We start from the raw sequence: 26949 nt of genomic DNA on the forward strand, positions 1-26949 counted from the left end.
GGGAAAGATTCCTGGGAGTTGTAGTCTGTCCTGTTAACCATACATGAAAGAGGCCATGGTGAGCGAGGCTAGTGAGATTCCAGAGCAGGCAATTTCTGCCTTACATGTGCAACCTGTTATGATTAAATATGGAGCAAAATTGTTTGATAGCGTAAGCAAGGCCCAGTTCCAACTTTGAGCCCTCCAATAGGAAACTCTCAAGGGAAGGAGTCGGGAGCAGTCTTCAGGAGAGCAGATGAACTGTTTCTCACTCTTGCACAACTGGTGAAAACAGAAACGGCATTAAAGGGGCATCCTATGCATGTTAGGGCAGAAAAAAAAAACTTGCAGGACTTTTTCCTGCCTAAAGATGCATTACATTGCACCCTAATGCTGTATTTTGCAGCGGTATCTTGTCTTTATGTTTTTGCTTGCAGTAGGTTCTGGGGCCCAAGGCAAACATTTGGTGACTGCTCATGTCCTTTTTCTTGGAAGGTGAGTTAATGGGATGACGAGATTCAAGAGCGGACAAGGCTCCAGCACCTGATGGAAGTGGGAATTTCAGCCAATATAATTTGTCATGTGAGCTACAGCTGCTGAAATAAATGCCTTTTCCTGCAGGTACCGGGGTCTTGTCCTTTATGGTTAAACGTTGTATCGCTTATATATACACATGGCAGATAAGATTGCAAAAATCAGTTTTGCATCTGGCCACCCTACAAAGACAGCGAGAGGAGAGCGTGCCCGGCGGCGATTTTCTGAATCAACCCATCTGGCGCAAAACGCCGCGGTCATGCGTATGAGTGGCGTAAGCGCTCTAATCTGCGCTCCCGACGATTGTGCGGACGGTTCTCCTCGGCGGAGGTTACGAGGATCGGGAGGCGAGGCGTGCGCGTCGCGAGGCGGGGCGGGCGCCAGGGGGCGCCGGCTGCTCTTCGCGACCTCCGCCTTGGGCTCCTCCTCCCTCCGGCAGCCGCGGCCGCTCGGGAGCACGCACGCTGCCTTTCCGCGGCCTTGGGTGCTTCTGCCGCGATGGCCGCGCTCAGGCTGCTGGGCTCAGCTGTGGGCTGGAGGCTCGCGGCTGCAGCCAGGCCCATGTACCCCAGCAGGTAAGTACAGATCCAGGAGGATCTCCTTCAGGGAGAAGCACATAGCGCGAAATGGGAGGGGATGGAGCGTGCGCAGTGACCCGCTCCTCGACCTCGAGGTACGCCGAGGGAGCCAGATGCACCGTGCCTGCCAAGGCTGCCGAGCCCTCGTTTCGTGCAGAACTTGAGCTGGTGGCCATTGACCATTGCTGCTTGTACCTCTTGGCGAGCGTGGTGGGAGGAGACTAATCGCTTTCCTTGAGGTTTTGGGTAGATAATTCATTATAGCGAAAAGCAGCGATCCCTGCTGGATGAGGATGACGGGAGTTGTAGTCCAAGGGCTCCGGACTGTGATAGGCTGGCATAAAGCCTACGAGATACTCCCCTTTTATTTACTTATATGTAGTTTGTGCTATTATAAGCACGGCAGAATGTATCGACGGCCTGAAAGTGCTGGGTGGTCTGGCAACCCATAGAGCAGGAGTGGGCAGAAGGTAGATCGGGTTGTACTAGAATATGCTAAAATCCATGTTGCTGTAATGCCTTTCTTAGGCCAGCTCAGGGCCTGCAGGTGGCGCAGTGGTTTAAACTGCTGTGCTGCTGGGCTGGTTGATCGAAAGGTCGCCAGTTCGAATTTGAACAACGGGGTGAGTTCCCGTTGCTCCGTCCCAGCTCCTGCCAACCTTGCAGTTGGAAAGCATGCAAATGCAAGTAGATGAAAAGGTGCCACTTCGGTGGGCAGCTAACAGCGTTCCGTGCACTTCGGTGTTTAGTCACGCCGGCCACATGACCCCGGAGACTGTCTGCGGACAAACGCTGGCTCCCTCTGCTGGGAAACAGATGAGCACTGCCCCCTAGAGTCAGGCATGACTGGACTTAGTGTCAAGTGCAGACTTAATGACTGGACTTAATGTCATGACTGGACTTCATGTCTTTACCTTTTTTAGGCCGGCTCAAAAGGTCACAAAATTCCGTGCAAATTTTCACACTTTGTGGAACTCAGGCAAGATTGGGGGTGTGATGTTCAAGCTATTTGGACCTGAGATGGAAAGTGGGAGATGGAGATAGACATTTAAATGAAGCTTAACCAGGTACTGAGATGATCCTGACTTACAGTTGGGACCTCCCAGGTGTTGCCAGGAAAAGGAAATGACCATCTAGCCTGATGAAGAGTTCTGAAAAATTCAAAAGCTTTTACAGTATTTTGTGACTTTTGACTTGGCCTTTTAAAAGGCCATTACACTAGGTTTCATAGGGTCACCATAAGTCAGAGAAGACTTGTAGCACGTAACAAAATGTCAGTTTTATTTATGTGAAAGACACTTTACCTGCCTTTTGAGTAGTACTGCCTCACCAAATGGCTTAATCTATTACAAAAACATGAATATATGCATGATCCAAGAGTAGGCATGTTAGGATTTGTGAATTTGGCTCTGTTGCTGAAGACAAATTCATGTACTAAATGTGTGTGCAAATCTTTTTTATTCTTAGCGTACATTTTTTGGCACCAGGGCTCTGGTTAGTAGATCTTGGAGTTCTAATAAACAAGACAGAATAGATCCCATGACCCTGATGTCTGCTCACCACTGTCATAGAGGATACTAGAAGGGTGCAGACACAAACTATTTGCGGCCTTGTATTTCTACCCTGCTCCATCTTTCTGGTATTGCAATAAGGTGCTGCTACTGCCTCTTTACCTTGCTGCTTTGCAAGAGAAGATTGACACAAATAGTGATTACCCACAACGACATTTGATTGCTGTGCATCTACCACTGATTTTCCTCCCATCTAACCCGTGGAGTGGGGATACCATTGCTTTTTGGGATCCATATCGAAAAGGCTGAGGAAGGGTGAATGTGGACCATGCATCATGCTTTATCCCCAAGTATACAATTTTAGGCTTACCTTTTCTGCTGTGGTGTATTGTTGGCTAGTTGTGGCTTTTCTCCTAAAGGACAACTGTAAGCAGTGGTGTAGCAGAACCAGGGCTCACAAATATGCAGCCCCTGCCCCCCCCCCTTTAAAGCAAGGGTACTCTCAGATTTTCATTCTCCCCCCCCCCAGCTGCAATTCCTACAGTAACTAGAGCAGTATGCATTTCCCACTAAAATCATTGTTCTTTGTTGTAATGCAAACTGTTTTGTGGCAGCTTAGTCTTGAATGGGCATTACAAAAGGATCTGTTCCTGGTGGGAATAAAACTTCTGGAACGGATTTGCTGATACAGATGAGCTCAGTTTCTGAGCGGGGTTAGGGGGAGTGTTATGATGAGCATCCCTCTTCAAAATTGACTATTGCACAGGTGATTAACAGCTGCTGAAGATCACTTAATATGGGTACTGCTAACACACTTCAGCTGCCTTGCTGCATTTCTGCTGGAGGCATTCTGGAGTGGAGTTATTTCTCCCTCCTTTTACTGGGCCTATTTTGTGGCTGAAATTGGAATTCTAATTGTACAAATGGGTCCAGCAACAAAATGTTGCAGTGTGGGGAGTGCTGTTGTTCAGAGTTTCAGTCAGCCAGGCCTTCTTCCAGGATATGCAATTCTTCCCCCAGTTTTGGCTTCCTCCCCACTTCTGTCTCAGACAGACCCTCACTGTTCTATGAATGTGTGTGTGCTTCATTAGATTTTGGAGGGTTTGCCCTTTGAGGTCTCTTCCCCAAATATATATATATTAACTGCTGCAGACCTTCAGGATACCTTTCTCTTGTTTCTCAGTAGCCCCATTTTGGATGCACTGCTGGTGGTGTTTGGGAATGGAGTTTGCTATTAGAAGGAGTGATGCGAATTACCAAGGCAGTGATCTGTGTTAACTGAATCCTTAGACTCAAACGTGCTCTTCATTCTCCTATGGACAGGCAGCCACAGCGGGGTCACCGTCTCACGCCCTCAGATGATGAAATGTACCAGAGGACAACCATCCAGCTTTTGGAAAAAGAGTCCCCAGACATCATGTACATCGAAGGTTATACCAACCGGGGCTTCACCATCAGCAAGAACATGGTGGTGGGACCTTGTGCTGTCTTCTCACAGGCCATCCTCCAGTGGAATGTGAGTGTGGGGCAGGAAACAGCTCCGGAATTGGCATCCATTGCATCTGTCTCTTCCTGCCCCCAAACGCTAGGGGAAGAACCAAAGGAGCTGTCTCATCACTGGCTAGCATGGCATTGTCAACAGCTCAGAAGAACCTCCAGGGAATCCATCCTTCCCGGCCTTGTGCCCATCATTGATCCCATAACCTTATCCATGTTGGTCATAAATATTTGACTGAGGATGATGGGGGTTGCAGTCCAACATAGGTGGAGGCCATCAGTTTAGGGAAGGTTCTTACAATTCTGGTGCTGAGCTAGAGTGCTAGTGGGGCCCAAAATATGGTAAATGGGTGCAAAGTATTGGGCATGGGCTTTATTGCGACTGGGCCCTTTGGGTCTGGAAGCAGAGACCCCCTTCCACCAAGCGTTCACCCAGCATGGAGGGCCCTCTGCTAAAAAGGGTGGTGGCCCCTCTCAGAGGCTTAGAATAGGACCTTCCAGTCATGAGACCAGCTGCCTAATGTACTAAACAGGCTCTGGGTGGGGGGACATCAGAGTGGGACTTCTACCCTCAGTGCAACATGATGTGGGAAAAGCTGGAGCTGCTAAACTTTTCCTTATGCTGCAAGTTTTAAAGGGACAGGAGCTTCATTTTGATTCAAGAGAAGTAAATCCTAATCCCCTCCCAGAAAACTGTCACCCCACTTTATAATAAGTGCAAGGATGTTTAAGGGGGAAATTCCATTTTGGAGAAATACTACTTTTAAGTGAAAATTCTCAGTTTAATAGGGAATGAAAAAAAATTATGTGCTGAGGTTGGTAGGATGTATGGTAAGAACAAATCTGTCCATGAAATTGTGAAAAAAGACATGTCTGTGTACAGGGTATAGTACATGCAGTGTTTGCTATTATGCATGGTTTCGGGCATCCCCTGCGGGGCCTGGAACATATCTGCATGGACATGGGACTCCTGCTGCGTTGTATGTGGCAGGAGCTGAAAAATAATGCCTTGGCAAAGGTGGCTGGTTTCCCAGCACTGGCGGATTTGGAGCAGGAGCTTTCTGGTTCAGGGGGTTCAGGGGGGGCTCAGCTGCTCTGCACTGGTGCTCACATAGGCTGCAGTTACGAGATTGGCAAAGTGGCTAAACAGGCATCTGCTAAGATTAGGCACTCTTGCTTCTCTGGGCCATCCAGGGTGGGGCTAGATCAGCTGCTCCCAGTCCAGTAGCCTTTAGCCCATTAGTGATTCTGGCCTGGGCTGATATGAATTGAAGTCCAAAGCACCTACTTGAGAAAGGCAAAAGTAAATGGCCCACTGCATCTTTCACGTGTGTGTGTGTCGGGGGTTCTCCACAGAGGAAGGAAAGCAGAGTGCAAAAACAACTAAAGTGGAAGCCTCCAAAGCACCTTAGAAATGCATTTTGATGGAAGTCCTTTGGCTCCATGCTCTGTATTTTCAGTTGCAAAGTACTTATGGGGTTTCCTCTTACACGGTTCTCTCTGCTGGGCCCATTCCCTCTCCAGGTTGGCACGTATGAGGATATCAATGCTGAGAGCCTTGCCCTGTTCCGCCTCCTGGAGCCCAAGATAGGTATGTGATGCCTGTTGCTCTTGAATTACTTTCTTTCCTTCTGCTGTGTGTGTGGGAATGCAGAGAAAGCCGTCTCCTATGGAAGCCTGTGCTAGGGAAGTGGGCTTCTGGGTACTTGGCTGTAATAATAATAATTTATGCATTGCAAGCCACTTAGGAAGGCCTCGGCAGATATAGGTGACCTATAAATACATGTATAAATAAACTAGATCTGGATAATCTAATTCCTGCCTGCCCTCCTAACCCTAAACCAGCTTATTTTGATTCACAGGCACAGGGCTGAGCGGATTCCCATCAGCAGGAGAACAAGATGGCAGCTTTCAGTCACACTAAGTGAGGTGCTGTCTTGGCTCTAAATTCACCAGTTTAGGCAATAAGAATGACTTGTAGTGTAAGGTGCAGTTCTGCACCGAGCTAACCCAAAAATATAGCATACGAGACAATTATTGCACTTAGATTTGCATGCATTGATTGGGTTCACATTATATGAACAGGTGGTTGTGTCATGAGAACCTGGAACACTTACTGCAGAGTGGCTTCCTGGGGCATCACCCATGGATTGTTGGATCCACAAAGCTACGAGCAAACTGCTCAGAAAGAACAGCAAAACTCCAATGCTTGCCAGGTCCGGCGCTGGTGGGTGACAGCCATCCCACCGAGGAGCATGGTGGGGCAACCCCACTGGCTCAGTGTCCTCTTGCCAACCATGTATCTCTGCTTTCCCTCCCCCCATTTTTTTGGATTATTTTAAAGGGGGGTTATGTCTGCGTTGACAGCAAGTGACAACCTTTCCAGTGTGGTACCTGCTTTGTCACCTTCTTTTAAAATGGGAAGCATTTTTACCTGGATTTGTGCAAGCTTAGAGCTGCATAGCACTATGGGTCTAAAATGGGATGCCTGGCATGGACAGCGTCCTGGGAGGCGCCTGCTATAAAATTTAGCAGGTACCAGTTGTGGGCATTGATTCAGAGAAGCTCCCAATTGGGTTATTTTTTAAACTTTGTTCTCCCTGACAGCTATCAAGGAAAGCAAAACTATGTGTGAACTTTGCTTGCAAAAGGAAGCGGCCTGTAGATTAATGCTTGCAACAAGGTCCGTTTTCTGGCTGGATCTGACTCTTCTCAGTGTCCTGAATCTTTTCCATCCTCTCCTGAGACTCTGGGTGCTTGGGAAGATGGAAAAATATGAGCTACCTCCTTTATGGGAACACAGAGCTTTGACAGCATGCTATCAAACCTCAGGCTTCCTTTTAAAATGCAGGTTTTGACAGGACTAATCAGGATTTTGTGATCCATAGAAATATTCATATCATGTAAAAGTACAGGACACTGAGAAAGGTCAGGTGCAGCCAAAAAACCCAAAGGATATCACTTTGCCCTTTCATGAGCAAAGATTATAGCTTTTTTGAACACCTAAGCCAGTGAATAGGATTAATAGCAGCTGGCCAGAGCCAAATGCAGTTGCTGTCAGCTGGCATGCCAGTCATAGCTGACCATCTTTGCTTCTAGTCCCTAGGATCAAAGCACACTCAGTCAGGGAGCTTGAACTGGGGCCTTTTATTCCATCTTCTTCCATTGGCTGTCCTAGAAATCCTGATACTGGGCACAGGAGATAAAGTGCAGAGGCTGGATCCTGCAGTCTTGAAATTAATGCGTCAGTGTGGGATTGCCGTGGAAGTACAAGATACGGTAAGAGAATGGGTAGAGGAGGGTGGGGAAACATAAGAAGGGAATCTCCTCCTTCAATCTTAAGACAGGGCTTATTGGTGTCTTGCAGACTTGTTTGGCTTTGTGGCTCTAGATGGGACATGGGTCTTGGAATCTCATTGTCTCATGAAGTATCCAGTGCAGGGCCAGCCCTAGGCAGAGTAAGACAGTTGCCTTAGGATTAAGGTGCTGGGGCAGGAACTGACAGCGAGATGATGGAAGACAGAAGTCTGTGTGCTGTGTGTCTTGTTCTGTACTCCTTAAGCTAGTCTGCTGCTCTTGGATGTGGGAGAGGATGCTTTCCTATCGGCACATTCAACTGCCAATCTGGTCCAAACCTTGTCCTTTGCCTCAGGCAGCAAAATGTCTTTAGCTGGCTCTCGTTTGGTTTCGTATGTATAAAGCTGAGGCATGATGATTCTAGTTTTCATGGTTGTTTAAAAATAATGCAAAAAGATGCTGGCAGTATCTGCTAAGAGTCCTGAAACTGAAACATGTGCATGGAACATATTTATTTGTATCTCAAGAGGTGGTTGTTTATATATGTTCTGTTCCACCCCAGGATTTGTGAGGACTCTATTTTGATGTGGTTTTTACATAGTTTTTCTGAAAAGTAGAAACAGTACCTCTTCTCCATTTACATTGCTGCTGCATAGGCAGCACAAACTCTCAGCAGTTAGAGAGAGGTTCACAGGGAAATGCACTTTCTCTTCATATTGAACACTCTCAGATGCATTTAATCCATTGGCTTTGCACCCTGTTTTCCCACACACTCATTTGTCTCTTTGCTTTCACAGCCCAATGCCTGTGCAACTTTCAACTTCTTGATAACTGAGCAACGTGTGACAGCTGCTGGACTCATCCCACCTACTATGGTTACAGGTGGCTGAGTCTTTTAGGGCAAGCTGAAGAGTCCCTGGCTGGGAAGAGCCTGCCAGGGCAGAAAAGGGAACTTGGCTGTCATTCCTGCCACCTTCACTGCTGTGCCCGGCAGCCCCGCCTGCTTCCAAGCAGCATCAGCCAAAGAAAGACGGATCATGGCCAAGCGTGTTGTTGCTACAGAGTGAAACACACCATCCTAGTGTGGGACTGTGAGCTAGTCAAGAGTGGAGAAGAGGCAGAATATACTTGAAACAGTATAATCTGGCAGTGTGTGTGTTCTGGTTTTGCTTCTGTTCATATAAGAACAGGACTCAGTTGTGACTCAGCACTGAAATAGCTGCTACTTTTTTGGATGTTTTCCTCAAAGGGAAGAAATGGACATATTTAGCCATCTCCGCTGTACTTTGAATCAATCAGTCTTTCTCCCCATTCCTTATCCCCACGAACTGTGTGTTTTATGAAGCATTTATGTAGCACAATGCTAGGCAACCTCATGCCCTTCAGATATTGTGGGCCACAACTCCTATTAATTCCAGCCAGTATGACTAGTGATTGTGGGAACTGTACTCCAAAACATCAAGAGGCCACTGGATTGTCCACCCCTGCTATGAGGAATGAATAATTTTTGCATTGCTGTCCCACCCTTTCTGCATGGAACTTAAGGCAGGAGATGTCAAGGCAGGATAAGATTGCCAGAATAATCCCATAGTACAAGACAGCACAGGAAGCTTCCTTCTGCCATGTCAGCATTGGTCTGGCTCCCTACTGTCTGTACCAGCCTTTCCCAACCTGTTAGCCTCCAGCTGTTTCAGATCACAGCTCTTGGAATTGCCCACTGTTAGCCAAGCTGAAGTACAGAGCATCTGAGAGGTATCGGGGTGGGGAAGGCATTGTTTGATTGCATTTGTATGCTGCCCCATACCCCAAGGCTTTCTGGGCGGCTCACAAAAAAACGATGGAGTATATCTATGGTAAAGTAAAACAATTCTAAAACCACATAAAATCAAAACAGGAGATTAATACAAACACTAAAACCAGCAGTGAAAAGCAAATAAAACCATAGTTTTAAAAGCAGGTACTAAATTTAAGCCTTTACTTGGCAGCAAAAACAGGGTGAGGGTACCAGTTGCACCTCTTTGGGAAGAGTGTCTCATACTGTCTTAAGGATCTCTCCAGTCCCCTTGAAGATGCCATGGATTGAACCAGGGGCCTTGTGTGTGCACAGTTTATGCTGCACCACTGACACTTGTGGCTTCTCCCCTTCAAGTCACATTTTAAGATGCAGAAAGCTCTGCTGGAGCATCTCAGTGGGCCACCTGTTCCAGCACTGTCAGTTACAATAGCTTACTATGCTGATCCGTTTAAGTATAAGAAGTGGGGAAAGTCCTGCCTATGAAATCACACAACAAACTGAAAGGCTGTTATTTTATCTAGTTCAGCTTTGCAAGCCCCATCCTTGATTTCTTAGACTGCACTTGCAGAAGAGATACAAACTGCTCAAACCAGTGGAGTACACATTTGTCCTGCAGTCTTTCTAAAGCATTGGATGTATATAGTATATCTGTTCGCAAGCCATGAAGCACAGCGTCTTAAGAACCTATAGAATGCTTAATGGCAAAGGGAAGAACAGGCCTCTATTTGTGTTAACCCCAGTAGGTTAGAACAGTGCTGGGCAAACACTTCTGGGACAAAAATCTCTAGAGCTGCAGTTCCCATCGTCTGTCGCTATTGGGCATGCTTGCTAGGGCTGAGAGTTGTCAGCCAAAACATCTGGAGCACAAGAAGTTGCCCAGTCTGAGTTAGGAGGTAGTGCCAGTATCCCTTTGATCCTAGGCAGTACTGAGGTGACATCCATTCCTGCCAGCTATCAAAAGGCTTGCCTTCCAGCTCCTCCCTATACCTCCACTAACTTTTTCTGCACCACAGAATGCCACCTCAAAGACTGCTTCAAACCCTGTCTCATACTGAATCAAATAATTGGTCTACCTTATTCAGTACTGGCTACAGTGCCTGGCATCTTTCCTAGCCCTGTCTGGAAATGCCAGTGATTGAATGTGGCTACGTGCATGATAAGCAGGAGTTTTGTTACTCTGGCCAGTCTCTTGCAACTCCACACATTCAAAGAATCTGCAGAGCAAAATGAATGAAACAGATACATCATGTAGCTAGGTTCAAAATTCTAATTTTAGGACACCCACCACCCAATCATGCAGAAAGAGGTACTAAAGGACCAGTTAAAACTTATTTTTGTGTTTTAGTCACATATAACAGACCATAAATATAGCATAGTGCTTCAAAAGCTAAGTTGCTCTTGTGTAAAGATCAGTAGAAAAGGGGGCACCTGTTCAGAGACAACAGACTTTCAAACATTTTAAGTACAGGGCACCTCTTTCAGCAAGCCCCCCCCCGGGGCCTAGTTTTTCAGGCATTTTGGAGTGGCCGAGAGATAAGTTCATGTATATTTTCATAATACCACACTGCAAGACACAAGTGTAATAGTATGACACAGTATGCAAATCTGAGGTGCACAGTATAACTTCACTGACTGTAGCCAAGTACGAGCTAAGAAAATGCTTTGTCAAAGAACATAAAAAATCAGGAGGACAAGGTCTAGAGTAAGTTTCAATTTTTTTCTTCAAGCATACAGTTCTTTCCCCCACTTGTATCATGTACATGTGATTGTAATATAGCTGAATGGGTGGGCCAGACCCAAGTGTTCTACCATCAGTGGGCAGCTTACTGGGGCTCAGTGCTGAGCTGCTTTGAAGAGAGGTAAACACGTAACAGATAGGGAGTCTATGATCCTTCATATGTGGTTGGACTGCAATTCCCATTGGCCCTATTCAGCATAGGCAATAGCATGGAATGATGGGAATTGCAGGCAATATAATCTGGAAAGAGGCACACTCCTTGTTCTTGATCTAGATGTACCCCACAGGTGCAGTGGGAATGGTTACTCCCTTTTCAGTACAGACACCTGCACCACTATGCAGTGTCATGGAAGCATTTTTTCACGTTGCTCTGCCGTGATTGTTTGGTGGCACATGGGAGTTCTCCAGCCAGTTATCCACATTTACGAATGTGCTGTCTGTAGTTTCTCCATAGCACTCCACTACCAAATGCCTTCACCAAGCTACCTCATCACCATTTCTATTCACTAGACTTCATTCTTTCACTACCTCCAGTTCATGTGTTCTGGAATCAGAATTAATTTAATATAGGACAAGTCTATTTTCAAACATCAGCTTCTTGGGTGCCAGCTTTCAGGTATTTACATTTCATAATTGCTATTTGAAATTTTTTGCTAGTGCTCACTTCACTAGCAAAGGGAGCACTAGCACTCCATATTTCAAAGGGCATTCTGAATTTTATTGGCAAGAATAGAAAAGCATCTCACTTAACTAATGCCAAAAGCTTTCCACCACATGCTCCAATCCTCCCAATAACACTGATCCACCATGAATGTGTGAATAAATACTTGTGTGAAAATTCAAAAGGGAACCACTCACTTGAAAACACATGTAAGAACAGAACGAGGCAAGTTCCTTGTAGTCCTTGAAGATTATTACTCAGTTTCTTAGTAGAACATGCCTCTAAGAATGTAAAACACACCTCTGAGCAGGAGGAGGTATGTGCTACCTTCCAGGGTTTGACCTCACTGTGTGAATGGGAAAAGCAGGTGTAACATGACTTCAGCAGGGAGAAATTACTATGTAGTTCAGGCAGCAAAATAGTCATGCTGGAGTATGGAAAACCCACACTGAATTCTTAAGTAAAATGGATGACTGTATGTATGTAAAGAATCCACCAGCACACATTTGAGAGTACATGCTGTAGTCATTCCTTGGAAACTGCAAACAGAAAAGGAAGACAACCCCTGCATCAAAAAGCTGCAATTGCACTGGGAAAAAGTTGGAAGAGGCCCCCTCCTCTGCTTTATTGTAAAAAAAAACACACACACATACAGGGCCCCTCTCAAGAGCCTCATTCAGCTTCCTCTGGAATAGGCTAGTATGTTCTCTTCAGCCTTGGTCAAAGCAGCTGATGAACTGGGTGGGGAGGCTGGGCCCAGCTCCTCCTCCCCCCCAGCAAAATGGCACTTCTGTGAAGACAGCAGTTCATGTTCATTAACAGCACAGGCACCAGAGGGCAAAAAGAGGCTCTGGAAAGGTGTAAGGGATCTTCATCAGAAAAGACGCTTTTCATAGCTAGGAAAGGAAAGGAAAAAGTCATGTTGATCCTCTGAAAGATATCCTCAAGGTCGTGAGAAGCCATACTATACACTGGCGAGCTCTAAGGTGCCAATACGCAGCTCCCTCCCCATCCATCCTCATTAAGGTTCAACAGCACAGCCGCTTGAGCTAAAGCCCTAGCTCTGGATAGGAAGATCCCGCTTTCATAGAAGCAGCACAATGAAATATTGTGGAATTACTACTTTAGAGGGAAACGGTTAACCCAGATTTACCAACTTAGCAAGGATGCGTGTGGCCAACTTAGCCATCATTTTAAAATAGAGCTATGGGTTGCTAGCTGTTTGGTTCCTATTCTTCTCTGTTCACAGTATTCTTGTGCAGCTCAATCCTATGGATTTTTCATTCAGAACTACAATCATAGTATGTGTCCCAATTCTGAATCAGAAGCATGTTCCAAATAAGGGACCCACAACTGATGGTTCTTCAAAATAACCTTAGAAAAAACATTTCAGCTGTGTTTATGGATCTGCTACTAACTATGGATACAAATACAACCTTTGTGAGTGCTTGAGGACCAAGGGTATGATGCTTCTCATGCGTAAACAGAAAAATTCCATGACCCTCGGAATGCCCCAGCTGGGAATGATGAATTCTAGGACTTCTTTCTGTCTAAACGTGCATAGGATTGTGTCCTGAGGCTTGTCTCAATGGGATGAAATTACCTAGAACCTCAACTCCATACCAGCCACTCCCAAATACATGCAAGGACTGGGAGTGAAGGGCAGCAAGCTCAAGCCTGGTAAGCAAGCAAGAGTACCATACAAATTATTTTTAAAACTTCAGCCATAACAACCCTAACAACCAGCAGACAGTTCCTCTGACCTCTCCATTTAGTCATGTTACTAAAAACTTTTGGACATTTCCAACAAGTGCAGCCCCATTGCTGTACCATCTTTGCTCCTGCAGGAGCAGTGATGCTTGTTACCAGATGCAGGAACAATGTTGATCTAGTCCTGCTTCAGAAAGTACGAAGAAGTGCCAAAAATGTGGCTGTTTAGGCTGTCTTTGCTGATAGGGCCTGAAGCAACTCTTGAACTCAGGAAGAAAGCCTGCAAGGTGCTCCTTAGTACTGGCCATGTGGTTGTCTGGGGCTACAAGCTCCTTGTAGGCAAATAATTCTCACCCCAGGCTATAAACCAAAAGAACATTCGATTATCCTTATTGAAAGCTGGATAAAGCATATACAAACTTACGAATGGAGGCCGTGAACCCCTCCTTCCACCTGGGCAGACGATGTCCTCTTTTCAAATTTCAACTCTCCAGAATACATCATGGCCCTAGTGAGGAAAGGAATGGGAGGGCTGAGTGAGCATTCTTGATCCACCACAAAGAGCACCACACTTAGAAAAACACTGGAACTGTAGTATGACTAACCCATGCAGGGCTGTACTTGGAAGATTTAGAAACACCATTATGTCCCCATGCTTGCATGGCTATTATGGTATGATCCCAGGATACAGAGGAGGACTGTGAAACAGAGACCACTGGTAAACTCACCTCACTTGTGTTAAACTTTTAGCACCAATATCTTGACAGGAGTGCTGGATGCCAGCAATCAGATATGGCACAAACTTGTGGATAGAGCCCTTGTCCTGTACAGCTCCAGAGACCCCCTGTGCCACTTTAATTTTATCTGTCTCACTGAAAATCACAAAGAAAAAGCATTTTGAGTACTACAGAATTGGAATGGCTTGGTCTATCAGTTCTTTTCAGAGATGAGGAAATAAAATACTACATTTTTTGACAGCGCATATGGTAGATTCTTCTCTCTTGCCACCCAAACAATCTGATACCTGGCCCAAATAGGAGGTTTTTCTTTCTGAAATGTATTCAGGCTAAAGTCTGACAAAATCCAGCAGAAGGAAATCCCATAAAGATGTGGCAGCTTCCTGGAATTTCATATATTACATATATCTTCCTCAGTCTGCATGCATTATTGTGGTTGTTCAAAACAGCATGGTAACCCTCAAGCTGCCCTTGTGCAAGGAAAATCTTCTACCTGAAGTATCTGTTTTGGCTGCCTAGGTTCTTGTCCATGGCATCAAGTGATCCCATGCCCCGGTATTTCTTCAGCCTGATCCCATCTGAAAAGAAATACTCCCCAGGGGCTTCTGTGGTGGCAGCCAGAAGGGAGCCCATCATCACTAGAACCACAAAGAAAACAAAAGCAATAATGAGAGATGCTATGCAATTTTTAAAAAGGGAAGCTGGTTTTGATTTGCTGCCCGTTTATAGATCATGGGGTGGGGAGTAATCTTTGATTTCAGCTAGACAAAAATATACTGAACTGCTTTTACATGCACCAATCCATCACGTTTACCTCCCCTTACACAACACTTTGACAGTGTTGGGAAGTGGTGGAATACACTGTCTGCTTCTGCTACATTGCTAAGTTGACTGCAGATGTCCAATCCACCCCCACTGGCTCCCTAAGGTTAGAAATGTGTGTGCTATAAGCTAACTCTTGTTTCCCCCTCAAGGTCTGCTTTAATAGATTTACCTATAGAAACCTACTTTAATCAGTTTCAAAACACTATTTCTTAGGAAACCTCTGAATGACATCAGTCTGTGCTATTACTTTAGAGCTACAGTTGTAAACTGGAAGCACATCAAATACTCGAAACAAGTGTCATCCTCCAGCATTTGATAGTGCATACTCCATGGATGAGGCACATACCTGGCTCTCCTCTGAAGCCAGAGCTGCCATTTCTGAATCTTTTAAAAACTTAATGTGCCTTTGTGGTTCTTGCTATGTGCCAACTTATGGCAACCCTGTGAAAGACCTCTGAACTGTTCCATCCATGGCAGACTTGCTCAGCTCTTGTACAATCAGGGCTCAGGGTCCTTTATGAAGTCAATCCATCTCATATGTGATCTTCCTTTTCTCTTCTGCCTTCAAGTCTCCCTGGCATTATTGTCTTCTCTAGGGTGTTCTGCCTTTAAAGCATTATAAATCAGGGTATATATTATATATACCCTGGGCATACTATATGGATATTTACATGCCTTTGGGAAACTTTGCCAGCCTATTCCCAGAAGTACATAGAGGAGAACAACAATAGCGTTTCCCACAATCTAACTTGTCGTGTTCTACAATTACCCTCTTACTCCAAGAGCTCCCTTTGGTGTCCTAGAACTGAAAGGGCCAGAGCAATATTGCAAAAACCACTGTGGCACTATCTCCTGAAGCACTACAAAGGTCTAGAGGTTCTCACTGGCAGTTATTATGCGCATGAGAGCCCAAACATGTCAGCCCTAATTCCCACCTTACCTGTGGAAGCACCGAGTGCAAGAGCCTTGGCGATATGTCCAACAGTCTGGATGCCACCATCTGCAATCACTGGCACACCAAACCTCCGGGCGTACTCAGACACCTTGTAGACAGCTGTAGCCTGAGGCCTCCCGCATGCTAAGACTAAACTCACACAGGCAGAGAAAGAGAGAAGAAGCCAAAGCAGTCAATGACCAGGCCTGAACAAGCCCCTTAAGGAAAGCAGCTTTCCACATTTTTAGAAAGCACACAGCAACTTTCAGCTATGCTGTTTAGCATAAGAGAAGCAAATCAGCTGAGATGGGAGGCCTTTTGCATCTCTTCCTCCCTGAAAGCATCTAGGTAGCACATGTGCTGTTCCAACAACTGAGGGAGGTTCTGGCACAGCTCAGAGGGCAAGAGCCCTCAGAGCAGATAAAGTCCATGCAAATATACTGATCAATCTCTGGTTCCATTGAACCCTGTTTGCATGGGGCATCCAGCCAGAGAACTAACTGTAACAAAAGACCCTGTTTGAACTTGGTAGACAGGAGCTGAAGGCTTAGACAGGAGTTCTTGTCTTGACACATATGGTCACCAGAACAAGAAAAAGCAAAAGCTTATCTATTAAGCACTGATGATGGGGCAGAGGAAACAGAGACAGGAAGGAAAACATCTCAAAAGAAGAAATCCTTCAGAAAACAGGTATGCATTAGGAGAGGCTCTTGAATTTAGCATCAGTTGTTTGTCCTAGATTTGCTAGCTGATGACACCCACATTTTGATCTCCAGCCTAGAAGTGATGCGTGCTATATAGCCAACGACATGCACAAATGCTGCCATAAGTGATCTGTCCTTTCCCCCAAACAGGAGACTCTCCCCATTCACATTTAAACTTGGAAGCCTTTTCTTCATCATCATTAATATATTGTATGAGTTGAGATCATGACCATGCAAGATTAGTCAAGGTGCAACTTTCCTGTTGAATGCAGGGTTTCAGACTTGCTATCCGCACCACCAAAACTAACTCAGTGCTTCATCAAGAACCTGAGCCTGACACAAAACACTTTGCACCAGCTCAGCTGTAATTTAATTCCTCTTCAGTTTATAGGGCTTGATACAGGCAGCCCACAGAAGCAGTTTTGTTTATTCCAGGAAATGTTTCAGTTTCACTGAAGTCTACTGCATTGAACTGGAATTCAAGTCAGCCATGAAATGAGCCTCCAACAATGTGGAACAGTGTTAGTGATAAAGAGATGGTCTCATTTTTGCTAAAGCAACATTAAGGCTACCACATGTTGACAGTATGTTTTCTATGTTAAGAACTCCAAGTTTATGAAGCAACATATTTAAGGACACATACACCCGATGCTCTATAGTAGGCGTCCCATCATGTGAGTAACCCAATACTGCCATGTGATGTGCAGAATTGTACACTGAGACCAGCCCTTTATAAATTAGCAAGTGTACCAGGGAGTGAAAGACAGTCCTATTATCCCAGTTCCCATCCTCATGGCTCACGCAAAGAGTGTTGGCTTCCAAAGCAGGGTTTGAAATTTACCATAGTAATTTGACAGGATATCACGATTGCCACTTTGAATAAGAGCTACAAAATAGGTAAATCTATTCTTTACTGGACAAAGTTGTTGTCCTAAACCCTGCAATCTCCTTTAAGAGAGATGCCTGGATTAATATTTATCATCTGCCCAAAGAACATTGGTTATTAGGCAAATTAGATATCTGATAACTAAACAGTAAAAACTTAATATGAGATTGTACTTGGGCCACAGAATCCTTGCACAGCTAGTCATATTAACAAAATATCTTTCCTGGGCAGACACTGTTCTAGCTAGCTCTTTGCTGTCATATAGATTGGCAGTGGTTTCAGGATCTCAGGAATACGTCATCCCTAGTTTTTCTTCCCAAAAGCATTTAACTGGAGATATCAGGACTATACTTGAAATCTACAGTACAAAAGTTCTGGTCAGCTATGGGGCTTGTGCTAATCATATTTAGAAATTAGATCAACAAATAGGATTTTGGATTTCACAAAACTCTTACTCTGACAAAGAAGTAGGTTGTCCGTATGAACATGAGAACCAATTCTTATCAATTTCAGGGAATTATAGACCTAAATCAGGGCAGGAGGAGATCAGCAAGAATTTCTAACTCCCAGTTGTTTAAAAATAGCAACAACATAACTCTTCTCTCATCCTAGATGATGATGATGATGAATTTCATTTCTATACTGCCCACAGCCAAAGCTCTTTGGCAGTTGACACAATCCATAAAAACAGATTTTAAAAATACAATGACACTACCATAAAATCAGAAAAGATATCACAAAGTTTAAAACTGATAAAAACAAATAATAAAAACAGGCAAGAACAAGGAATAACAAAAGAATGACTCTGAGAAACACCTGGTGATAGCCCTCAAGTCCCTGGTTGGCTGAGAAATTAGTTCAAAAGCACAAAAGAGAGGGCCATGTTAAACTGGCACCAATATGATGATAGATTTGGCACAAATTGGGTTGTAGTTATTCCACAGATGGAGGGTCACCACTGAGAAAGCCCTCTCCCTTCTTGCCACCCTCGGAGTTGGCACTTGGAGGAAGGCCCCAGAGGATGAATATAGTGCCTGGGTAGATCATGGCTGTGAACGGTATTCCAGCAGGTATTGTGGTCCTAAGCTGTGTAAGGCTTTATAAGTTAAAACTACTGCCTTGAACGGGGACTGGAAGCATACAGGCAGCCAATGCAAGCAGGCCACAGTCAGACCTGTGGGTCCCACCTATTAATCTGGCTGCTGCATTCTGCACTAACTGCAGTCTCTGAACCATCTTCAAGTGCAGTCCCATGTAGAGTCTATTGCACTAATCCAAGTTTAGAGGTTACCAGAGCATAGACTACTAAGCCGGGCTATCCCTGTCCAGATAGGGGTGTAGCTGGGCCACCAGCCAAAGCTGCTAGAAGGTGTTCTGAGCCACTGATTTCACCTGAGCCTCAAGTGACAGATCAAGGAGCACCCCAAAGTTATGAAAACCTGCTCCTTCAGGGAGACAGCAATCCCATCTAAAACAGGTTGATCCAAGAAACCCCCCACCAACAGCATCTCAGGCTTGTCTGGATCGGATTTCAGTTTGTTAGCCCTCATCCAGCCCAATGTGGAAGCCAGGCACCAGTTTAGCACATGCTCAGCCTCACCTGCTGACAATGAAAGGAGAAATGGAGCTGTGTTGGCATCAGCACAGTGATGGCAACACATTCCAAAACTTCAGATGACCCACATTCAGTGAAATTAAGAATGCTTGTGGTAAAAAGGGCTGGATTCTATGTAGAAAGATTATAATGAGCCCCATTCACTTCTGATATTCAAAACAATTCCATGCCTCAGATTTTTAATTCTAAGTGGATATTTTTTGCACTAGGATCAGCTTGGGGGGTTTTAGGAACTCTAGTATTACTATTACATTGCTTTTATATCTCACATTTTTTCCTCTTGTGAGGAACCCAAGGTGGTTTACATCGCTCCAGCAAATCATCACACAACAACCCTGTGAGGTAGGTTAGGTTGAGAGTGAGTGACTAACTCAAGTCACCCAGAGAGCTTCATGGCGGAGGGGGAACTAGAACTCCGATCTCATAATTCCTTAGTCCAACACTCTAACCACCACATTACACTGGCTAAACATTTCATAAAAATGCAAAGCAGACTTGACAAGGCTAAGGTCTGTTGACCTCTAAATGGCTAAAGCTTTTAACAATGGGCCTAATATTCATTTGATAAGCTACTCGAATGAGTAAACAAATCCAGTTGAAAACATCCATCATGTTACCTTGAGAATCTAACATTTTTAAAAATGGTATAGCATCAGGAACGGGAGGGAGATAACAGAGGAGAGAATGCCAGGCACAATGGGAAGGGAAGAAAAAAGTCTGCATTTTGAGACTATTTTCTTCTGAATGATTCCTTAAGTATCAGATTCTTAATGGTTAACTTACTTGATCTAGGGGAAAAAACCCAAACCCAGTCTCAAAGCAACATGGAAGGCCATTTTGGAATGAGAAAATAGAGGGGTGCCCTTATTCAAAATGCAGGGAAGGAAAGTAGCAAGGATCAAAGTGTAAGCAAGAGCACCCTCTTCATCTGACCGCTGTGTCTTCTTCGGAAGCATGGTTGCTCCAACCAGGTTAATATTACACCATTGATATGTCATTGATAATTGTTACCATGTTGACCTTAAGGAATAAAAGATACAATGTAATTTTTTTCCCAGACCAGCCTGTCAAATGTCATAGCAAATATGTAGAACCTCAAAAATATGCACACAAAATCCATATTAATGACAGTAGCTGGTACCCAAAGAAAGGACCTGTGCACATGTGAAAAAAGTGAATATGCACCTGGGAAATTGTGCCTGGTGTTTTTGCCTCCTTTTGGAATCCTGACCCATAAGCAAAACAGAGATCTGGAGTGATTGAGCTGTTAGCCAAATCCAAAATGCCAGTTAACATACTAGTTTTGAATTTAAGTAGAGAAAAAGAACTTCAATTGGTACCAAAAAGACAATATTAGGATCCACTTCAGGAATATGAAGTTTGTTGTGGGTTCCAAAAGAAAAAAATAACTTTTCCAAATTAGGTCACCTGAAATTACTAATTTTACCATTTTAAGCAAATGTCTAATATTGGTCTATAGTCCTGTTGCTATGGCCAAGATAACCAATTATAAGGAAGATGGGACACGTTTATTAAATGGTAAATACCTACATTCCTGTTGGACACAAATGGGAAGATAGCAAGTGTGCAGGGAAGAAAGTAATCATGCTCAGAAACAAAGATCTCATTCACCTATGTGGAACAGAGGGGGATCCTACCCATTTCTACACAGACGCTGCAGGAACACATTACAGCTCTGCAGACAAGCCCTAGCAGAAGAACACATTGTCTAGGGATGGGAAACAAGGAGGGATTGTGCTTTATTGTGTTTATATTTAAGAGGCTATCTGGAAAGGCTGCCTAATTAACTCACAACAACGGATATTTAAGTTAAATACTTGTAAAAATATCCTAGCTGTTCAGAGCAGCATTTCCCAATCAGGTGTCCTCCACATAATTTGAACTACAATTCCAAGCATTCATAATCACTGGCATGTTGGGGACTGAAGTCAAACATCTGGAAGGCACCAGGTTGGGGAAAGTGGTGTTAGACCAATTCGGTTATATAAGATGTTTACAGTAGCTGCATCCTTGCAACTTCATAAGGAAATACCAAGACATGATGGAACTAGACTGCATAATCAAAACTAATAATCCTATCAACTCTACTAGATAAATTTATTTATTTTATTTGTACCTCTGCTTTTCTATCAAAAAGAGCATTCAAGAGGAAGAAAAATAGTTCTTGATAATAGAAAGCTGGTCTGCTTTCACATATACAAGTAAATTCAATGAAACATCTGCCCAAAACAGCACTTTACCTATTTTGTGTTTCATATCAGGATAGAATTTATCTAATTTAACTACGTTTGACTTTAAGAGATTCAGATTCACAGCTGCTTTTTCCCATGTAGGCAACTGTGGTACATTTGCCCATAAAGAGGAAGGGAGTGGGCAAGGGAAACTTTTTCATGCCAATTCTGAATTTAGGAAAAGAGACAGAATTTCACTTGGTACTAACCAAAAAGGACAATATTAAAACCCTGCTTTAGGAAAGTCTAAATCAGAAAGCTTCTCAGCTTCAACAACCAGCATCCAAAGCCACAAAACCCCAAGTGTGTCTACAACCAGATTATTCTCAAACAAGCAGGGGGCCAGGAGGGGGCAATGGGCAATCAGAGACTTGCTCCAAGACACAAAATTAAGGGCTGAGGAAGGGGGCGATGACTTACTATAGGTGCCAGTAACTGTGGAAGGGCATTTGGGGCTGTGGGACTTTAGGTCTGGAGGGATCTTTGGAGCGGCTAAACAAGACAAAAACACAGAGTTTAGAGATAAGAGGTGAGCAGAAAGAACCAGAGGGTACTCTGAACCATGATGCAATGCCAGCATGCAACCTGGCATCATGCAGCCAGGCTGCACTCCATTCACTGCAGGAGCGACGAACCTGTATGAACCTTTCCAAATAAAAATGGCCCTGGCTGGGCGGCCCAGCCTGTCTTGACACCCTACTAATCTGCAGCATGCTCAGAGTTAGACTCCTCTGCGCCAGTGGCTCACAGGGACGGGAACATCTGAGCCATGCTACTGTTGGCATGGCAAAGGTGCACCAACCCACCTCAGTCACAAAATGACTCAGTGGGCTGGTGCTATTCCTCCACCCAGCCCCAACACCATACACATTTGTTATGGTACTTCTACAGGGTATGGTCAGGTTCTTTAAACAACAGAGTAGAAAAGGCTGGGTTAAGGATCTGCAATGTTCTCCTTTACCTTCTTGTGTGATGCAGATAGAGCCACTGCCCATGCCCACTCTCAATGCATCAGCCCCAGCGTCAATTAAGTTCTTCGCCTGAGCTGCTGTCACCACTAGGAAGATACAAAAAATATTTTAAGTTGACCTCTCTTTACTCCGTTGCTCAAGAAACACCTTCTTTCAAACTGACAAGAATAATTTTACAATGCTTGCCAAAGGAAACCATTACACTCTCAGTAGGAAATACAGTTTCAGATTCCACGCCAGTTTAAGCCACCTACCTGAAGATGTTACAACAGTGAAAGAGCTAGGGAAATATTCTGCAAAGCCAAAGTGCTTAATGTTACCGTATTCAATCAAGGGAGAGTGATAAATAATTATAGCACATAACATGTGTCTTTTGTTACACTAGACCTTGGTCTGGTATGAAAATGTCTTTCCATTTTTCATTTGTAACCTAGCAAGTTTAAGGTACAGAAGAATCAGTGTCTGCATTCGTTATCTTAGAGTCTCTGCAGTTCTGAGAATAAACCCTCTGTTTCAAAATTAAATAAAGCTTTTTCCCTAATCAGTAGCAAGTGTATATATACTTTTGAAGATATATATTCCTAAGTGTTTTTAAGGGTTCATATCCTTAAACTGCTAGGTGATAACATTTCCCAGCTCAGTCATGGTAAGCCTAAAGAGATGAGGAACAGACGAGTAGTTATTAAATTTATAATAAATAATAAATAATAGTTATTATTTATAGATAAGAAAATGGAGATGAGGAACAGATGGCTTCCTAAAGGCCAGCTATACACATCCATGGTGGAGTTGGTATTTGAACCTAAGGATCCAAGTGTCAACTCTACAGAACTGCTAGTATATGTTGTGCCAGAATGCAAAACTCCTCTAAAGAATACAGGCTAGCTCATGAGGAAGCCATCTAAATATCTAATAAGACTCTGGGGACCATACAATGTATTCACAAAATGAAACTGCAACACGCAATGAGATTTCCAAGAGCTCGGTAGAGTCCTTGTTAGCCTGCAGATGCTATTAGACCTACAGCATTGCCAGATTCTATGGGGCCTTATTATTTATTAGATTTATATCCCACTTTTTTTTTAAAGAACTCAAATTTGCTTACATCACTCTCCTCTTCTTCTCTTAACCTCACAACAACCTGTGAGGTAGGTTAGGCTACAAGTCTGTGACTAGGCCCAGTAACCCAGTTAGCCCCATAGCTTGAGTAGGGATTAGAATCCAGATCACCTGAGTTCCAGACCCATGCTCTTAACTACTATACCACACTGGTCTTCAAGACCTAATGTGCATTTTGCAAACTCAGTCTCACAGCACATCACCAAAGGGAAGGAAAAGAACCACATTTTAATAGATTAGCAATAACAAATTTGTTACCATTGCCTCCAATGACCTGCAGGTCAGAGTATTTTTCCTTGATATATTTGATCATGTTGATTTGAAAAATGGAATTCCCCTGAGAGGAGTCCTAGGATAAGGAAAACAAGCAAAAAACCAAAAACAAGAATAAATACTGTGTTACTAGTTTGTAAAGATCTAAATCCATTTATGTAAGAGGCCCATCAGCGAAGCAATTTCATCCAGAATGCTCCATAGCCATTCCAGCTAAATACCTGGCACATTTTTCTCTCCAGCCACTAGTTAATCATGTTGGATTTATGCTGAAATCAACTTTCTACATAATGTCTTCTCTCTTTATCGATCTCAAATTTTGCTAATGCAGCAGTTCTTTTTTTGTTTTGCCTTACCATGCCTCAAAGGATATAGGAATGACAGTATTTTCTACAGCTGCACATTTTTATTATATATTTGCTTAGTGCATTTGAAGGTAAATAATATTCTGAATCAAAGTGCCTATCCATTCATTCCAGATGGACATAGGGTGGGGAACAGAAGAGGGAACTGTCTCTGTTCCAGCTGTAGCTAATGCGTGGCAGGTCAAGCACATAAGGAGAGAGATGATATCATACACAGAACAGAATGTTTGTCATAGTTTAAACTGGGAGATGGGGTGGGAGAATTAGAATTAAAACCAACTGTGTGGATCTACCAATCAACTCTGTAGCTGCAAACAGTGTGAAACATGAAATATTTGTTTGTTGAAACCAACACGGCCCAAAAGGAAAATGGAGGCTACAAATTGACCTGTTTAAGCCCCAGACAACATATACTAAGTACTGCACAAGATTGGATAGAATGTCTTTCCCATCTTTAGAACAGCATGCCTCCTCTATTTACCTACAACATTCTTTGATGCTGGTAGCCCACTGGTGCTATATACAGGTAGGAGAGGTGCCCTTTTTCCCTTCTCCACATGTGAAACTCACCCCCAAGAGGACCTGAACAGCACTGCAAAGCTCCTGTTTCCTGCTGTTAGGAAAAAAGAAGCATTCCACAGGAGCACTCCACTTAAGCATGGGGATACAGTGCAAAATGTTTTAGGTTCCATTCATTCTCTTTAACAGCAAACTCAAGGGACAGATTGCCAACAGGTTAGAACCAAAATGAACTTGGAAACATAGTTAGAACTTGGAAACAGGAGTGAGGTGCCAGCTTGCTCAAGTGAACTCTAAGATACGTAGAAGTACAAAAACATTTGTTGAAAAAAAAACCAAAAGGGTGTCATTCCACCCACCCAAAATAGCTCAGTAAGATCTGAGCCTATTTAGGGGATGACAGGAAATATGACCAGTTGAAAGTTAAACAAACCAAAAAAGGGGAGTATGAATTATGAATCAACAGGATTATGTCTTTGATGATAAGAAGCCCTTTATCTCAGAGGATAAAGAGAGCAGAGGGGAAAGGTACAGGATGGAGATCAAGATATTTCAATACAGTGGCTACAATCCTTATCATTAGGGAGAGTCAGCGTTATGCAGATTTCTAGGCCACACAACTTTACATACTCAGTGTTTCCTCCTTGGGCAAACCTAATGTAGCACTATCCCCACTTCCCAATAGCACTTGGCAATACAGTATCTAAAATGTTTATAATCTACCAGCCACCCAGCAACTTAGAGAAACCATTACAGAATGAACACCAATACGAACAATACAACTGATCCACAGCATATAATAACACAGTCCATAATCCTCCAGAACATTTTGACAGTCAATTCATAGAGCTACCAAAACCTTACAAATTGAAAGTTCCAAAACCCAAGTTTAGTTAATACCCTGCACACCCATGATCTCCGGCACTCACCAGTACCACAACATCCACACCAGCTTGCACCAGCAGATCAAGACGGTATTTGTCATCTTCATGGGTTCCAATGGCAGCCCCACATAGCAGTTGTTTCTTAGAATCTTTGGATGCCAAAGGGTAGTCTCGATTCTTTTTTAGATCTGTGCGAGCAATTATGGCCACCAGCTCACCATTTTCATTAACAATTGGCAATTTTCCTTCATATAAAACAAGAGGAAGGCCAAGAGTTATTCCTGAATTACTACTGTGGTTCCTTCCATTTTAAGGACTTTATTATAAAGATTCAGCGGGAAAATAAATAAATAATCACAAACGGAAATCTAACAGCTCTCTAATGAGTTTGCATGATCAAGCAGAATTGAATCACTAAGTATTCAATAGGAATGAAAGAGGTGTAGAATTGACTGAAAACAGAGAAATGGTAAACACAGTTTAAAAAAATAACTATTTATTTGTTTATAGTATTTATATAGGCCACTCAAAAACATGGGCCTTGAGCAAGGCTGCTGGATGGGGCTATGTCTGAATAAGGGTCTAAGCCCAGAAACTCAAGGTCAGTCCAATTAACTACAATGTGATTCAGATTTTCTTCTCTAACAGGATTTTTATTTGAAATCATGACCTTTTCCATTTTAAACAATATAGCCTTAGGATATGGAGATCCTGTTGGTATTGCAGCCCCCTTACTAAAGAAGCTGGTGAAATTCCCTAAGAATGGAATGCAGTGTGCCATTACTAATTCACTGATTTAAACATGAAGTGAACCACATGAAAACGGATTTGGTGCACAACACAGAATACCACACAGCTATTCCTGCTGACCTTTTTTACTCCTCTGCAAAATTTCATTGGCCTCTTTCAATGTAACTCCGGCGGGTGCTACAACAAGGTCATCCAGCTTAGTCATGATCTAGGGAAAAAATGAAGAGCAAAGTAATGAAGATATTCTTTCTGCCTGGGCTGAGTCAAGCAGAACTGATTGGACAAATGTCAGAGTGGAGTGTCCAACAATTAAGATACCTGCAATAGTTGTTCAAACAACCCCATTTTATTTACTTAGCATTATGAAAGAATCGAAGGAATTAGCTTTTGTACAATTTTCTATAGAAAGAGGCCAATTTTGTTATTTGACAGTGTCAGAGAAAAAAGTCAGAATGATGCAGCTCAAAGCAGTTATGGCTCTCCTGTTTGTCTTCTCAAATAGTAAAATATAAATGAAAACAAAATCTATTTCAATCTTGTTTTTAGGCCTCCATTTGATTCTGACTGTACCAATTACACCCACATACTGCAGAATGATCAATTCTCAAAAGCATGGGTCCTCAAACTAAGGCCTGCAGGCTGGATCCAGCCCACCATGCCAATTTAACTGGCCCACCCCACAGGTTTTGCACTCGCTGGGCACATGTGCAGGTGCGCCGTCTTTTTGGACTTGCTCAGAGAAAACAATCTCCTCGCGAGCAAGCCAGCGCCTCGGCCCCTGCGCCCCCCCACCTCGCCTCACATGTGCGTGCCTG

The 26949-nt window shown here is 43.7% G+C and overlaps 2 protein-coding genes across 3 annotated transcripts in view; one reads left to right on the plus strand and one right to left on the minus strand.

Moving 5' to 3' along the window:
* Positions 1-990: 990 nt before the first annotated feature.
* NDUFAF3 (NADH:ubiquinone oxidoreductase complex assembly factor 3) lies at positions 991-8714 on the plus strand. The gene is made up of 5 exons (XM_044451968.1): positions 991-1088; positions 3926-4118; positions 5624-5690; positions 7278-7378; positions 8194-8714. Exons 1-5 carry the CDS (start codon positions 1012-1014, stop codon positions 8284-8286), a joined length of 531 nt encoding a protein of 176 aa, XP_044307903.1. The 5' UTR covers positions 991-1011; the 3' UTR covers positions 8287-8714.
* Positions 8715-12185: 3471 nt separating this feature from the next.
* Positions 12186-26949, minus strand: part of IMPDH2 (inosine monophosphate dehydrogenase 2) — a 31574-nt gene continuing 16810 nt past the window's right edge. Inside the window, exons 6-15 of one of the 2 annotated variants that reach the window (XM_044451966.1) lie at positions 26255-26342; positions 25430-25629; positions 23602-23692; positions 22215-22310; positions 21674-21745; positions 15803-15946; positions 14531-14675; positions 14029-14172; positions 13725-13808; positions 12186-12486 (exon numbers count right to left, since the gene is read on the minus strand). In XM_044451966.1, coding sequence (XP_044307901.1) covers positions 12465-12486; positions 13725-13808; positions 14029-14172; positions 14531-14675; positions 15803-15946; positions 21674-21745; positions 22215-22310; positions 23602-23692; positions 25430-25629; positions 26255-26342 — 1086 coding nt within the window. In that variant the 3' untranslated portion in view covers positions 12186-12464. The remainder of the gene's footprint in view (positions 12487-13724; positions 13809-14028; positions 14173-14530; positions 14676-15802; positions 15947-21673; positions 21746-22214; positions 22311-23601; positions 23693-25429; positions 25630-26254; positions 26343-26949) is intronic. The other variant, XM_044451967.1, reaches the window with a different exon arrangement.

The sequence above is a fragment of the Varanus komodoensis genome, unplaced genomic scaffold (genome assembly GCF_004798865.1).
Source record: "Varanus komodoensis strain SLA01 unplaced genomic scaffold, ASM479886v1 scaffold6_4, whole genome shotgun sequence".
NCBI classification, from domain to species: domain Eukaryota; kingdom Metazoa; phylum Chordata; class Lepidosauria; order Squamata; family Varanidae; genus Varanus; species Varanus komodoensis.

Excerpts from the sequence above, each read along its gene's own strand:
- NDUFAF3 (XM_044451968.1), top strand. The coding sequence starts at position 1,012 with ATGGCCGCGCTCAGGCTGCTGGGCTCAGCTGTGGGCTGGAGGCTCGCG. Across the intron at positions 1,089-3,925 it reads AGGCCCATGTACCCCAGCAG|GCAGCCACAGCGGGGTCACC; the intron begins GTAAGTACAGAT and ends TCCTATGGACAG. Across the intron at positions 7,379-8,193 it reads CCGTGGAAGTACAAGATACG|CCCAATGCCTGTGCAACTTT; the intron begins GTAAGAGAATGG and ends TTGCTTTCACAG.